This window comes from Eptesicus fuscus, chromosome 21 (genome assembly GCF_027574615.1).
Source record: "Eptesicus fuscus isolate TK198812 chromosome 21, DD_ASM_mEF_20220401, whole genome shotgun sequence".
Taxonomy (NCBI): domain Eukaryota; kingdom Metazoa; phylum Chordata; class Mammalia; order Chiroptera; family Vespertilionidae; genus Eptesicus; species Eptesicus fuscus.
In genome coordinates this window covers 13,325,282-13,342,205 of record NC_072493.1, presented here as the reverse complement: position 1 = coordinate 13,342,205, position 16,924 = coordinate 13,325,282, and the positions used below count along the sequence as shown (strand labels likewise).

At 44.0% G+C, this 16,924-nt stretch overlaps 1 protein-coding gene and 1 pseudogene across 1 annotated transcript in view; both read left to right on the top strand.

The window, feature by feature from the left end:
* Window positions 1–16,924, top strand: part of LRRC36 (leucine rich repeat containing 36) — a 45,489-nt gene that overhangs the window by 14,147 nt on the left and 14,418 nt on the right. Inside the window, exons 5-7 of the mRNA XM_008139902.3 lie at window positions 6,301–6,389; window positions 9,781–9,908; window positions 12,002–12,053. Coding sequence (XP_008138124.2) covers window positions 6,301–6,389; window positions 9,781–9,908; window positions 12,002–12,053 — 269 coding nt within the window. The remainder of the gene's footprint in view (window positions 1–6,300; window positions 6,390–9,780; window positions 9,909–12,001; window positions 12,054–16,924) is intronic.
* Window positions 5,907–6,000, top strand: LOC114230961 (U2 spliceosomal RNA; annotated as a pseudogene).

Below are 16,924 nucleotides of genomic sequence, written 5' to 3'. Positions count from 1 at the left end.
CTGGGGATTGAGCTGCAACCAAGGTATGAGGTACTTGCCTTTGACTGGAATTGAACCCTCAACCCCTCAGTCCGTGGGCCAACACTCTAACCTCTGAGCCAAACCGGGTAGGGCAGGCTTTACAATTTTTGAGAAATAGAAGTTAAATACAAACAATCTAAATAATACAGAAATGTTAAATGAGAAAAGTCAAACTCACTCCATGTTCTACAAGAGTTAACTACTAGCATTGTTTGGTGTATATCCTTCTAGACATCTGTGTGTCTACATGTGGAACATGTAGATGTATCTATTAGTATTTTTTTAATATAAAAGTAATACATGCATATTATTGAAAATTTGTAAAGTACACAAAAAACACAGAGAATAAAATGGTAACTCATAATCCCACTACTCAGAAATAAACACTAATTATATTATGGTAAATATCCTTTTAGTTTTAGGTATATGTATGTGTGTGTGTTTTTATAAAATAATAATATATAATAGTATATGTTACATAATAGTAAAATTAATAATAAAAATATATTTATTTTATAGTATTTCCCTTTTTTTTAGTTCCCTATTTTTATTTTAATCCTCACCAAGGATATGTTTTTATGTTTTTATTTTTTTAAAAATACATTTTATTGATTTTTTACAGAGAGGAAGGGAGAGGGATAGAGAGCTAGAAACATCGATGAGAGAGAAACATTGACCAGCTGCCTCCTGCACACCCCCTACCGGGGATGTGCCCGCAACCAAGGTACATGCCCTTGACCGGAATCGAACCTGGGACCTTTCAGTCTGCAGGCCGACGCTCTATCCACTGAGCCAAACCGGTTTCGGCAAGGATATGTTTTTATTGATTTTGAGAGAGAGAGAAACATCAGTTGGTTGCCTCCCATACATACCCCGACCCAGAATTGAACCTGCCACCAAGGTATGTGCTTTGACCAGAAATAAAACCTGTGACCCTTTGGTGTATAGGATGACCCTCCAGCCAACCGAGCCACACTGGCCAGGGCTAGTTTCCTATTTTTAAAGTCAGGTTTATTGAGCTTAATTTATATAGAGTAAAATTTACCCGGCAGTAGAAAGCAATGGAATATTTCTTTTAAAATTATTTGTACATATGTATTTTGTGAAGTAATTCCTATTTTAAATGCTTTGGGGTACCCTGCTTCCTATAGAAATACAGAGATGAATTAATGTACAACAGAATAAACTTTCTACTAAGACAAATAATTAGTGCCATAATATTTCTGTTTAGTTACCATATAATGATTGCAAAACCAGAAGTAAAATGTTACTAAGTATTATCTTACAAGCTTTCCAATCTTTGGTAAAATAATATTTAAGCCTGAGTCCCAGTTCCCTGAACCCATAAAATGGGGATAATAGATCACAGGAGAGCTTTTATGATTAAATGAAATGGTGGGTATAAAGTGCCTGGCTCATAGTCTAGGTTGTCTGCTTACTGTACTTCTCAATTTAACTTAGTACATCAGTGAAGTGCAAACACTTACTTGCCTTTCATGTCTGTTTTTCTAATTAATGGCTGTTTGTCTCTATTATAATTCTTGGCAGCAAAACCTTCCTTTCTGTGTTTTGAGTTTTTAATTCCAAAGAAAATATTTTATTTCCTCAAAATCATTCAGACCTAAGTCTGTATCAAGAAGACAGAATGGGAGAAACCAAGATGGCGCCATAGGTTAAACACCTAACCCGCAGCCGGGCACAACAATTTCAAAAATACAACTAGAGGTCAGAACGGTCATCGTCCAGAACCACAGGAAAGCTGGCGGACTGAAATGCCCACAGCTGGGGAGAAGGAGAAGGCCACGGGGACAGTCGGGGGAGCCGCAAAAGCCTGAGGTATGGAGAAACGGACGGAGACACGAGCACGCGCGCCTGCGGGGAGGATGGAGCCGGAGAGGAAGGGGCGGCTGACGGCCTGGCCGGCGTTCACTGGCAGGAAGGAGATAAAGGCTCCGGATTGCGCTGAGCGCCGGCTCCGACTGCACTGAACCCCGTTCCGGGCGAAACCCTGGGAAGCCAGGCGCAGGCTGGGGGAATGAATCTGGGCTGTGGGGCGCAGGCACAGAGGAGCGGCGGAAGGCAGAGCTCCAGAGGCGCGCGCAGGAAAGGGCGCAAAGGACGGACTGTTGCCTGCGCCACTGAACTGCCCTAGCGGGAAGGAGACAAGGGCTCCGGACCGTGCTGAACCCCAGTTCCGACTGCACTGAACCCCAGTTCCGGGCGAAACCCTGGGAAGCCAGGCACATGCTGGGGGAATGAATTTGGCCTGTGGGGCAGAGGCACAGAGGAGCGGCGGCTCCAGGGGCGCACACGGGAGGGCGCGCAGAGGAGGGACTGTTGCCTGCGCCACTGAATGGCCCTGCTGGGAAGGAGACAAAGGCGCCAGACTGCGCTGAGACCCAGTTCCAACTACATTGAAACCCAGTTCCAGGCAGCGGGCGAAACTCCAGGGCGCGTTTCTCTCAGAGGTGTTTGCAAGGAATACAGAGGGACACAGACACAGGAGCCTCATGTCTCCTGCACAGCAACTCTTCCTATATAGACAAAGAGGGTCCTCATGGACAATTGGCCTGGAGGACAATTCCTCCTAGTGACACCAACAACAATCAAGACTTAACTGTAGATACTCACTCAATTTCGCAACTGCGCCGCCCCCGCAGGCCGCCCGGCCCGGGGCACTGGGGACGCCGCGGCGGCAGCGGCGCCCGGAGCCCGGCGGCCGCCCAGCGCCCATCCCCGCCGCGAGGCCCCCGCGCGCCTGGTTCCGCGGGCCGCGCGCCCCGCACACCGGACGGAGGCCCGGGCGCCCTCTCCGTGCACCTCCCGGCGCCACTAGACCTCAGTAGAGTTGACTGAATTCAAGGGATTAAGAAGAACAAATTGGGGAATTCGAAAAAGATGACGGCGGAGGTGAAGGCTGATGTGTTGCCTCACATGGCAGTTTCGGAAATACAACTGGAACATGGACTAGTGAGGGTGGCGACTGCTGCTCGCGTCTCCCCAGACCGGGCGGCTGCTCCTCTCAGTCAGCACCGCAGCCGGGGCCATGGGCTCGTGGGCGCCGCAGCAGCTGCTGTGGCGGCGGCCGCGGACTCGGCGCAGCGGCTCTCTGTGAAGGAAGAGACCATCTTTCTGCAGGAGGGGCGCATCCGCGCCACCGACCTGGCCGAACTGCGCAGTGAGATCCTCGAGGCCCCGGAGGCTGCCAACACCGATTTGGAGGATTCTTAGGAGTTCTCATCTTACATTCAAGCCCTTTAAGCCATTTTGACAGAGGAGAATCAAGAAGGCGGCTAAGTTAAACAAAGGAACTGCGAACTCCACCGCGCACAGCAATTTCAGGGGCACGAATGGAGGACAGAGCCTCTGCCATCCAGAACTACAGGAGAGATGGCTGAATGGTAGATTTATAGCTAAGAGGGAAGAGGAAACCAGCGAAATCGGAGGGGATGAGGTGTGGAGGCGCGTGGGTCTGGTTGGTGGCGGGGGAAAGGGGCTTTTGTTCCAAACCTAGGGGAGATTAGCTCTCCATCACACTGAAATCCAGCTTCTGGGGACCCGTGGGAGACCCAGATGCCTGCGGGGAGAGGCGGGACTCTTGCGGAGGTGCCAAGCGCCCCTGGGTCTGGGGGAGGCCGCGCTCCCCTGGGTCCGAGTGAGGCCAGGGGTCCATAGATCCAGGTGAGGCCTCGCGCATCTAGGCCCGGGTGAGCCCAAGTGGCCCTGGGTCTGGGAGAGGCCAAACATCCCTGGGTCCAGGTGAGACCATGTGTCCCTGGATCGGGTGAGGCCTCGTGAACCTAGGCCCGGGTGAGCCCAAGTGGCCCTGGGTCTGGGAGAGGCCAAGCGTCCCTGGGTCCGGGTGAGACCATGTGTCCCTGGATCCGGGTGAGGCCTCGTGCACCTAGGCCCGGGTGAGCCCAAGTGGCCCTGGGTCTGGGAGAGGCCAAGCATCCCTGTGTCCGGGTGAGACCATGTGTCCCTGGATCGGGTGAGGCCTCGTGAACCTAGGCCCGGGTGAGCCCAAGTGGCCCTGGGTCTGGGAGAGGCCAAGCGTCCCTGGGTCCGGGTGAGACCATGTGTCCCTGGATCCGGGTGAGGCCTCGTGCACCTAGGCCCGGGTGAGCCCAAGTGGCCCTGGGTCTGGGAGAGGCCAAGCATCCCTGTGTCCGGGTGAGACCATGTGTCCCTGGATCCGGGTGAGGCCTCGTGCACCTAGGCCCGGGTGAGCCCAAGTGGCCCTGGGTCTGGGAGAGGCCAAGCGTCCCTGGGTCCGGGTGAGACCATGCGTCCCTGGATCTGGATGAGGCCTCGTGCACCTAGGCCCGGGTGAGCCCAAGTGGCCCTGGGTCTGGGAGAGGCCAAGTGTCCCTGGGTCCGGGTGAGACCATGCGTCCCTGGATCCAGGTGAGGCCTCGTGCACCTAGGCCCGGGTGAGCCCAAGTGGCCCTGGGTCTAGGAGAGGCCAAGCGTCCCTGTGTCCGGGTGAGACCATGTGTCCCTGGATCCGGGTGAGGCCTCGTGCACCTAGGCCCGGGTGAGCCCAAGTGGCCCTGGGTCTGGGAGAGGCCAAGCGTCCCTGGGTCCGGGTGCGACCATGTGTCCCTGGATCCAGATGAGGCCTCGTGCACCTAGGTCCGGGTGAGCCCAAGTGGCCCTGGGTCTGGGAGAGGCCAAGCGTCCCTGTGTCCGGGTGAGACCATGTGTCCCTGGATCCGGGTGAGACCTCGTGCACCTAGGCCCGGGTGAGCCCAAGTGGCCCTGGGTCTGGGAGAGGCCAAGCGTCCCTGGGTCCGGGTGCGACCATGTGTCCCTGGATCCAGATGAGGCCTCGTGCACCTAGGTCCGGGTGAGCCCAAGTGGCCCTGGGTCTGGGAGAGGCCAAGCGTCCCTGGGTCCGGGTGCGACCATGTGTCCCTGGATCCAGATGAGGCCTCGTGCACCTAGGCCCGGGTGAGCCCAAGTGGCCCTGGGTCTGGGAGAGGCCAAGTGTCCCTGGGTCCGGGTGAAGCCAGAGCCTGGGTCCGGGTGAGGCCGTGTGCCCCTGGATCCATCCGGGTGAGGCTGGGTCCCAGGCCCGGGTGAGACCACGCGCCCCTTGGGTATGGGTGAGGCCACGTGCCCCTTAGTCCGGGTGACGCCGTGCCCCTGGGTTCGGCCGAGACCAAACCAGAGGGAGTCGGACCTCCGTTACCGCCATTTGTCCACCATCCAGAGCTGGGGGGTCAGTGCTGACATGTACACATAAGGAACTACTGGACATTGAAATTGAGTCTCAAAAGAACTGTTGGTCCAGGGGGAAGCTCGCTACAGACTGATTCATTTGCCTGTCAGCATAACTATTATTGCTCGTCTCACATTCAGTGCTTATTAGTATATATCTAGTGACATATGATCTCGCTCATCTAGGGGAAATGATGAACAACATAGACTGAGGAACAAGAACAGAACCAGAAGCAAGGAGGCATCGATCGGACTATCGGGCCTCAGAGGGAGGATAGGGGAGGGTAGGGGGAGGGTGGGGGGGAGGGGGAGAGTTCAACCAAAGGACCTGTATGCATGCATATAAGCCTATCCAACGGTTAAGTTCAACAGGGGATTGGGGCATGCGTGGGGAGAGGGGTGGGATGGGAATGGGGGGATGAGGACAAATATGTGACACCTTAATCAATAAAGAAATTTAAAAAAAAAAAAAAAAAAAAAAAAAAAAAAAAAGAAGACAGAATGCCTAAGTTCTGAATTTTCTGGCTTTCATACTTTAAAGGCTGAGCTTAAGTGTCCTTCTGTATCATGTTCCCAGTAAAAATATGACTTTAAAAAAAAACGGCTTTAACTGAAATTTTGTGAAATTAATATGTTCTAGAGCATTTAAAAAATGAGATCACATTGCTTTTCGGCCTTTTGGCTAAGATCAAGTGTAGTATCTGTTCTTATCAGTTTAAAAATGAGATCACTGGCTCAATGGATAGTGCACTGGCCCGCAGACTGAAGGGTCCCAGGTTCAATTCTGGTCAAGGGCACACGCCTGGGTTGCAGGCTCTATCTCTCGCCCTGGCCAATCGATGTATCTCTCTCACATGGATGTTTCTCTCTCTCTGTCTCTCCCCCTCCCTTCCACTCTCTCTAAAAATCAATAGAAAAACATCCTCGGGTGAGGATTAACAACAACAACAAGAAATATTTTTAAATGAAATCACCATGAATTAGTATTTTTTAAATAGCATTTATTGGTGATCTCAGAAACCGTTTGAGTTTTAAATAAATTATTCTACACGGCAGCTCTAGGGAGAAGACCATGAAAAACTGTGTGACAGATGAGAGCTCTGCATCAAAAGTCAGTGCTGATGTTGATAATAGGATTGAAACTGGTAAGCTTTCTCTCTCTCATCACAAATGATTAAAACATTAGTTATTTCGGCATTTGTGGCCAATCTTGGGTAAATGAAGACAAAACAGTTGAGAAATAACATGGATTTGAAGCAAATACAAGATTTACTGGCTGTTTTCCTCCTTTCTTTCACTGCCAGAAGGACCCTATTTATTGAGCAGGCCTAAGCCAGAACCCATCAAAGCACGAGCTGCACTCAGAGTTCAATTTCATTAATATCACTTTACATCATTAGAACACCCTAAAAATGGCATTGCCAGTCCCCATGGGCCCCTTGGCATTGCCAAGGTGATTGATTCATTAGCCAGAGACCCATGACTCATCTGCATCAATGCAGCTCACACTGGGCCTTCTGGGCTTTTCCACGTTGAACCTTTGCAGCTGCAGAATCTCCTGTGTTTGTGCTGTATTCCTCGGGAGTGTTCCCTGTAAGCATTGTTGGTAATATAATATGACTAAAGGGGTTATGCCACATAAATGATAGTGCCACAGGCTAGGAGAAAGCTTTCCACTGGAGAAATAGCATGCAATGGATCCTTGTGGATTAACCTGGCACTCATCAGATGACCTTTTACTTGAGAAAACTTTCTTCTGTGTTGAGGCCTCTCTCCCTCTGAAGGATCTATGGAATTATATACAAACTCTAAAAATCAATCCTAAAATTCCAGCAATAACTTTAGTATTTTAGGACTGTGTAGTTTAGGTAGTAAGGGTTTTCACTTTGTAACATATAGTCTTTTGTTTTCCTGACTTATCTATCCATGTGGACATTTATTGACAAGTCATTTTTATAGTATTTAATGGTAAAATAAACCATAGTGAGGTATGATTTTTATTTTCCTTTCTTGGAAGTCTCAATGCACGTAGGTCATGGACCATGCATTTCTTTATTTCATTTTAAATAGCATTTTAAATATTTCATAATTGATTATATTGTAGTAATTTTGAAAAATATTGAAAAGCATGGAGAACAATATTGTAATCACTCATAAACCTTTTCCCTAAAGAGAATCCCAGTTAATTTGGCATACTACCTTCCTGTCGTTTTTTAGGTGAAAATATTTATATATCTATTTCCAGAAAGACAAAGATACATTGAAGCATAATTGGTCTTTTCGTATGAGCTGAATTAAATTTTACCTATGTCATATTACATCATTAGCACACACAAAGATTCACTCCATGAATTAAAATGTTTTATAGTATACAATCTCTGCTGAGAACAAACTGCTTTACTAGACACATGGCCCATTTCTAAAGGTTCTTAGAAACTCCAGCTGTTGCCTGGATTTTTATAAAATTTATTTTGTTATTTTGAAGCATTAAGGAGCTTTGCTTTCACTGAAAATTATGTTTGTGCTAGATCCCTGGAGAGTTTTGTCTGTAAGCACTGTTGGTAATTCAGTATGACTAATGTGGTTATGCCATGTTAATGGTCCTGCCACAGGCTAGGAGAAAACTTTTTGAAAAATAGCTCTCACTAGCTCAGTTGTTCAAAACAGTGCTTTCCCATCAACCATTTAGACAAGGGAGGGAAACTCCACTATCTTGGATCCTCATCTGACACTTCTAACCACATAACCTTTGTCTCTTTCGAAGATTCCTCTCCCTTTCCCCATACTCCTAAAATAAGCATATCTAGCCTGCCTTTAAACTCTTCTTTCTCTACTTTTTGCCCTTATAGATCTGATCTATTTCCACAGTTTGCTTTATTTCCTCCCTGTAGATGACTCTTAAATGTATTGGACTAGTTTTGACAAACTGTATCAGTCTCTCTCTGCACCAGTCCCCCATTTCTGTTGACCAAATAGCAATATATACTTAGAATCACCACTGGATAACTTTCCAGTCCCTCAAGCTAAACATGTTAAAAAACCAAATGAACCCCTTTCCTCCAGCTGTTACCACCACTTTCCCATTCCTCAGGCTCAGCACCTTAGTAGTTGATGTTGCTTTCTTCCCTAAAGCCCAGCTGAATGTTCATACTCATAGTATGATCCATAATTGACAATCCTTCCTTTCCCTTTTTTAATAGTTTCTTAGCAAGTAAGCTTAGTAGCTATCATTTACTGAGTGCAGATGCTGGGCCAGGCCCTGTGCATTATCTCATTTAATCCTCACAACAACCTTGAAGGTGGTTATAATTATCCTTGTTTTACAGATGAGGAGACTGAGAACCAAAGACATGCAATAACTTGCTCTAGTTATACAGTAAGTGGCAGAGGTGAGATGCAAACTCTGGTTGATCTGTCACCAAAGTCCTCTTAGCCATTATACCGTGCTGCCTCCCAGTCTCTTCTTCCTTCAGTATATTTTGTACATTCCTGTCAGATTAATTCTCTTAAAACTCAGCTGTGGTACTCATACTTGCCTGCTCAAAAACTTCCATGGCTCCCACTCACCTACTAAATTAAGACTCAATAGTCTGACATACAAGCCTCCCCTAAAATTTGGCTGCAGTTTGTCTCTTCACCTTAACCTGTAACCTTATCTATTTCTCAACTGTAATGTCCAATGCTTCAATCAAACCAAACCACTCCCTCTTCCTCAAATAGTTCTTCCTTTCTCCCTCCTCTGCCCCTGAACTAATGCTGTCCCTTCTGCTGGAATGTTTTAATCAAAATCCTACCCTTTCACCCAGCCAGCATGGCTTGGTGATTGAGCGTCGACCTATAAACCAGGAGGTCACGGTTTGATTCCTGGTCAGGGACACATGCCCGGGTTGCAGGCTCTATCCCCAGTGTGGGCCATGCAGGAGGCAGCCAATCGATGTTTCTCTCTCATCGTTGATGTTTCTATCTCTTTCTCCCTTTCCCTTCCTCTCTGAAATCAATAAAAAAATATATTTTTAAAAAATCCTACCCTTCCTTTATGACCCAACTCAAAGTCCATCCCTTTGAGTGAAACTTTTAAAATTGCTCAACCAAAAGCCAATTTTCTTTTTTCATAAATCCACATAACTTATCTTCTGGAAATAGAAAATAACTTTTTACTCTGTGGATATTGTTTTTAGATATATAACATTTTTAATGAAGTCCAATTTGTTTATTCACTTAAGAAATGTGTATAACATTTGCCTTCTTCTTAATTTCTATTGAGCCTTTCATAATTTATGAAGCCATTTCATACCCATTATCTTGTTTTAACTTCACCTCACCCTAAGAGACAGGTTAGGTTTTTATCATAATGTTTTACAATCGAGGTGACAGATTCAGAGAGGTTAAGCAATTTGCCCAAGTACATGTGGTTTCCAAGTAGTGTCACAAGAACTAGCTCTCAATCTTGTGACTTCCCTCCTAGTATCTTTCCACCGATATGTTGCCTTTGATGTCTGGTCAGTGCTCCATTGTATGCCTTTTCTTTTAACACAGACTCAAACAAAGGACTGTTTATTCCCTTCCCCAACCGGGAAATAAAGGATTCCCTCACGAGCAGTTCTGCAACCCAAAGCAACAGTATACCAGATCAGAAATCAGACCCTTTCCCACTGGGGACACAGGTAACGTATTCACTTTCCTGCTGATGCATTGACTAGTCAGTGATAAGTAATTCAGTGGACTCTCAATTATTTCTGAAGATCTAATAAGACTTGTTTGATCAGGGCATTTTAGACCCTTAAACAGGAAAAATCAGGACAGGATGCAGAGGACCTTCTGCGTTAATTTTAATTTTCCCTTTCCTCTCCCCACTAACCTGTTATCAAATGTGGTATATTTATACATGTAACTTTAGCACATTTTATGCCAGGTATTTTGGCCCTCACACAGGGATACAGCTTTATAATTTTTGGCTGGTTTTTCAATGTCTTCTCTCTACCCAGTCTCCATCTCCTATTACCTTGTTCTTAAATTTCCTACCTCTGCCTTTTAATTACTGAATCTTACATCTCAAAGCTGGCTTTCCCAGTGCTACTTCTTCATTGGAACAAACCAAACCAAACCAAAACAAAATAAAACAAAACAGAAAACAGGTAAAGATGGCATAGAAGCCCTAGCTGGTTTGGCTCAGTGGATAGAGTGTCGGCCTGCAGAAGGGTCCCAGGTTCGATTCTGGTCAAGGTCATATGCCCAGGTTGCAGGCTCAGTCCCCAGTAGGGGGCATGCAGGAGGCAGCCAATCAGCGGTTCTCTCTCATCATTGATGTTTCTAACTCCCCCTCCCTCTCCCTTCCTTTCTGAAATCAATAAAAAAAAAAAATCTATAGATATAGATATAGATATAGATGGCATAGAAGTTGTGGGCAATAGAAAGATAAAAATAGAAATGGGGGAAATTTTTTAAATAAGTTGAAAAACATTGGTGGGAGGGAGAATACAACCATTATGTAAGACTTATTTGTAAGAGTGAATATAATACAGAATTGACTTCCTTACATTCAACTTCTCCTTTTGTCTATATTTTTTTTAATATATTATGATCAATGAAATTGCTGAAAATAGCCAGAAGAAGGAGGAATAGAATTAAAGGCTCTGATTAATCCACAATTTGGGTAATCAACACTGAACTAGTAAAAAGTTAGTAATATTTTTTTAGTTTGAGTATATAACTTCATCTTATAAAAAGACAGATTAGCATTTAGTTGGTTTTTTTGTTTTTGGGAATTCTACTTGGGTGACTTAGAAACTATCTCAGTTACCATTTTTAATATCTTAGTATTGATTTAAAAATGGAAACAATGGTTACTCCAATCTACAGTTAAAGTTAAATAGCTCTTTTTAGATTAACATACCCAACTTTAAAAAAAATTACTTCTTGAAGTGAAAGAAAAAAGGAAATTGAATAGCTTGCTGTGTATCCTTTTTCATTTAAGAAATAGGAAGTGGGATTTCTTTCTTTGCATAACTACGAAAAATATACTAAATACTTTAAGATGAGTTTTAAAAAGCAAACCCCAGATGGCTTCCTATTTTTGTATCATCTTTTGCTTAATTATGCTTCAGATTAATGCTCAGCCTATTAATTGACTCCCAGTAGCTCCTGTGGTCAATACTCAGCTTTATTAGAAGGTAAAAATAAGTGTGGGGGTTCCTCAAAAAGAAAAAATAAAGGTGGAAAGGGTGGCACCATCTGACTTCTATGCTGAGTTATCTAAGAAGGAAAATATATAGTATTTCACTGGTATGGCTTTTACTATCTAAGGATATTTTGTATTTTCAAGGAGTCTCCTTACCTACTCCAAAGCAACTCTGGAACCTCTTTGTATTGTGGCAGTTTTATTTATTTTTTTAAAATATATTTTTTATTGTTTCAGAGAGGAAGGGAGAGGGGGAGAGAGGTAAAAACATTAATGATGAGAGAGAATCGTGGATTGGCTGCCTCCTGCACGACCCCCACTGGGGGTCCAGCCCACAACCTGGGCCTGTGCCCTGACCAGGAATCGAACCGTGACCTCCTGGTTCATAGGTCAACGCTCAACCGCTGAGCCATACCATCGGGGCATTGTGACAGTTTTAAAATGGGCTTAAACCTGGACCTTTGCCTGAAGGCCTCTTTCCCTAGTCTGCAAGGATGGTCTTGCTCACTAATAGAAAAATATTCTGAATGCCTGGTGTAGTAAACTCACCTTCTCTTAAACTTTCAAACTTCTTTTTAGATGCAAGAAATGGGAAGAAGAGAGATGCCAAGTGATAATCATCAGGAAGATGGTAAATATTTTGCTCACTGAGTATTTTTCGCCATACTGATCAGAGAGATCTAGGTGTGATGGGATTTGGGAGAAAAAGGAGATGTCTCAGTCCTGGGGCCCTTTGTGGTCAACAAACTCTTTTCTGCTTTTGTGAGGAGCTGCCCTGTAAAGCATTTCTGGTTGAAAATGGACATTCTGACTTCCTTTGTTCTTGAATTTTTGTATTAGTTGACTATTCCTTGTTTCTTTTTCTTACCTTTCTTGCTATCTTTTGGATTTATTATATTTTTATTTGTCTATTTTACCCCTCTACTAGTTTATAAGTTATACACTGTTTCTTTTTTTAAATATATTTTATTGATTTTTTACAGAGAGAAAGGGATAGAGATAGAGAGTTAGAAACATCAATCAGCTGCCTCCTGCACACCCCCTATTGGGGATGTGCCCGCAACCAAGGTACATGCCCTTGACCGGAATCGAACCCGGGACCTTCCAGTCCGCAGGCCGACGCTCCATCCACCGAGCCAAACCGGTTTCGGCTATACACTATTTCTATACTTTTAGTATTATTTCCAAAACTACAATATGTATTCTTAACTTACACAATTTTAAAATTAATCAATACTTAATTCTTCTCTTGGATGATTTGAATACCTTAAAGTACTTTACTCCTTTTAATCCCTCCTGATTTATGTATACTATTATAGATTTTAATGCTATTTTTTAAAACCCACAAGATATTTTTTATACAGTGTTCATTTAAATTTATCCACTTTATTTGCCATTCATTTCTTTTTTATCTCAGGTTTCTCTTCCCCAAGACCATTTTCTTCTAACTTATAGTACATCTTTTAGAATTTCCTTTAGGTCTACTAATGATGAACTCTTTCAGTTTTTGTCTGAAAATGCCTCTATTTCATCATCATTATTTTTAAAAACATATTTTTATTTAATTTTTTAGAGAGAGAGGAAGGGAAAGGGAGAGAGAGAGAGAGAAACATAGATATGATAGGGAAACATTAATTGGCTGCCTCCTGCACTCACCCCAACTGGGGATCAAACCCACAACTTGAGTATGTGCCCTGACTTGGAATCGTGCATAGGATGACGCTCAACCAACTGAGCCACACTGGTCAGGGCTTCATCATCAGTATTATTTTTTAAATATATATTTTTTTATTTCAGAGAGAGGAAGGGAGAAGGAGAAAGGGAGAAAAACATTAATGATGAGAAAGAATCATTGATCGGTGCCTCCTGCATGCCCCATACTAGGGATCAAGCCTGCAACCCGGGCATGTGCCCTGACCAGGAATCAAACCGTGACCTCCTGGTTCATAGGTTGACTCTCAACCACGGAGCCACACACAAGCCAGGCTCATCATCATTATTAAAGGGTATTTTTGCTGGGTATAAATTTCGAAGTTGGCAGAATATTGATGGTATTCGATTGTATTCCATATTTTGTTGTTGCTTTTGAGGAGTCAGCGGGAAATCTGTGACTCCTGCAAGGATAATCTGTCTTTTTTTCCCTTTGGCTGCTTTTAAGATTTTTCATTTGTCTTTGATTTTCTGTAGTTTTACTATGTCTTGTGGATTTCTTATTATCGTGTTCTATATTTATTACACTTGAGTCAGCGAATTGTGTCTTATGGAAAATGTTTCAAACATTGTTTGTGTCCAATATTTTCTTGTCTTTCTGGGACTCTTGATTAAATAAATATGTGTCAGAAATTTTTCACTTTGTCCACTTTGTTTCTTACTCTTTCATCATTTTTTGGTCTGGTTTCTTAATTCTGGATAACTCCTTCTGATCTATCTTTAAGTTCACTAACATTCTCTTCATCTGTGTCTAATCTGCTGTTTGATGCATTCTTAATTTCAATTGCTTTAGTTTTCAGTTCTATAAATTTTATTTGGTTCTTTTTCAAATCTGCTGGGTCACTTTTTTATAAGCAGATAATTTCTAGCTTATTTTATATTTCTTTAAACATAGTAAACAGAGTTGTTTTATAGGCTACATCTGTACATTCCAATACCTAGTTTTTCTGAGTCTGTGTTTGTTGTCTATTTTTTCTACTCATTCTTGTGTTGTCTTATTTCCTTTTTTGGGGGTTGGTTTTGGCTATCTATTATATTTGAAAAACTATATGTAGGAATGATTTAAATTCTTGCATGAAGGTATCTTTTCCAGATCAGATTTTTATTTGCTTCTACCAGGGGCCTGAGGCACTATTAGTTTGGGATCACCTTAATCCAAGCTCAAAGCTTGAGGTTCCCAAGACTACCCAGATAATGCAAACTTGGATTACCAGTTAGTAAAAGGGCTGGTTTAGTTCTATTTTACCCTTACCCTGAATATTGTATCCTGCTCAGGGTTTCATTGTAATATATGGGGGGAGGGAGCAGGAATGTGTGGTCGTTTCTCATACTTCTCACCATGATGGATCCTGGACTTGGACTTCTATACTTGTCACCCTAAAACTCCTTAGGGTAAAAGTGAGCTTAAATGCTAGATTTACCTATATGAGTTCTTGCTATTTCTTAGAGTTTGGGCTAGAAATTCCTCACCAGCTCATTATCTCTCTTACGCTTTTAAGAACATATATCACCCTACTTTTTAAATGTCTTCAATAGGAGGAATAGTCTGAATTATCTAATCTTATTTCTTGTTCTTATATTCTTTTTGTTATGTAAAGACATTGTTCTACAATCTTTCCCCCACCATATAGGCTGGCCCTGGGTAAAACACTGATATTCTTCTAGGTTCTATAGAGCTATACTTAGTTCCACTTTTTAAAAGTTAATGTGGCCCAGCCGGGTGTAGCTCAGCAGTTGAGCATCGACCCAGGAACCAAGAGGTCACCGGTTCGATTCCTGGTCAGGGCATATGCCCAGGTTGCGGGCTCAATCCCCAGTGGGGGGCGGGGGGGACATGCAAGGGGCAGCCAATCAATGATTCTCTCTCATCATTGATGTCTCTATCTCTCTCTCCCTCTCCCTTCCTCTCTGAAATCAATAGAAATATATTAAAAAATTAAATTAAATGTATTAAAAAAAATTAATGTGACTAACTCAGATATAGTATGTTTTCTTTCCTAAGGAAGCCCTTTCTAAGCACATGTAACTCTGAAAGCCCCAAAGAGTACAAAGACTTTTCTTTCTGTCTACTGCTCTACTTGTCCCACTCTGAGGCTTTTTGGAGATGACAGGTAGAGCTGTCTGATACAAATGCTTTATAGCTGGAATTTTCACAGGTTTTGCATTCCCTGCTATTTATATTGGCTTAGTATGGTGATTCCCAATGCATGAACCTAGAACCTCTGGGAATGGGAGGGACTTAGCTTTATCAAGGGAGTCTATGAAATCATAGACCTGCCAACTATTATCTATTGGCTGAATAAATAAGATCACAACTATTGTGGGGGTACATCAAAAACATTTTAAAATATATTTTATTGATTTTTTACAGAAAGGAAAGGGGAGGGATAGAGAGTCAGGAACATCAATGAGAGAGAAGCATCGATCAGCCGCCTCCTGTACACCACCTACTGGGAATGTGCCCACAACCAAGGCACATGCCTTTGACCAGAATCGAACCTGGGACCCTTCATTCCCCAGGCCGATGCTCTATCCAGTGAGCCAAACCAGCTAGGGCACATCAAATTTTTTTAAAAATATATATTATATTGATTTTTTACAGAGAGGAAGAGAGAGGGATAGAGAGTTAGAAACATCGATGAGAGAGAAACATCGACCAGCTGCCTCCTACACACCCCCTACTGGGGATGTGCCCGCAACCAAGGTACATGCCCTTGACCGGAATCGAACCCAGGACCTTTGAGTCCGCAGGCCGATGCTCTATCCACTGAGCCAAACCGGTTTCGGCAACACATCAAATTTTTTTATGTGAAAACTAGAGGCCTGGTGCATGAATTCGTGCACCAGTGGGGTCCCTTGGTCTGGCCTGTGGGATCTGGCCGAAACCGGCTCTCCGACATCCCCCGAGGGGTCCCAGATTGTGAGAGGGCACAGGCCAGGACGAGAGACCCCACTGGGGCTGGGGAGGAATGTGGGAAGTTGGCCAGACAGAGAGGGGCAATAGGGGAGGGACCGCAGGAGGGCTCCAGGGTGTGTCCAGCCTGTCTCACTTAGTCCCAATCGGCCAGACCCCAGCAGCAAGCTAACCTACCAGTCAGAGTGTCTGCCCCCCCCCAGTGGTCAGTGCACATCATAGCGAGTGGTTGAGTGGCCTTAGCATATCATTAGTATATTATGCTTTGATTGGTTGAATAGCTGACCAGTCAACTGGACACTTAGCATATTAGACTTTTATTATATAGGATAGTGTCTAGAAAATTGACACTACAGTTTCAGGAGGAAATTCCTACGGGATTAAGTTGACATGAAATTTATCTCAAGAATATTACAGATTCGCCGAAACCGGTTTGGCTCAGTGGATAGAGCGTTGGCCTGGGACTCAAGGGTCCCAGGTTCGATTCCGGTCAAGGGCATGTACCTTGGTTGCGGGCACATCCCCAGTAGGGGGTGTGCAAGAGGCAGCTGATCGATGTTTCTCTCTCATCGATGTTTCTAACTGTCTATCCCTTTCCCTTCCTCTCTGTAAAAAATCAATAAAATATATTTAAAAAAAAAAAAAAAGAATATTACAGATTCTTCACTGTTTACATAATGTCCAATATGGTGGGGGGCGGTTTTGTTGTTGTCCATGCAGAAGTCCTTTCATCACTTTATGCTACCATTTATCAAAATTATAAACCATCTCTTTCTGAGAAATTTTTCTGGTAGACAGAGATATGTCCAGTATAGTGAGGTATCTTAACTGGGCCAAGAAGAGTTCTCATTGTATTTTGTTCCTTTTATTTTCCTTGA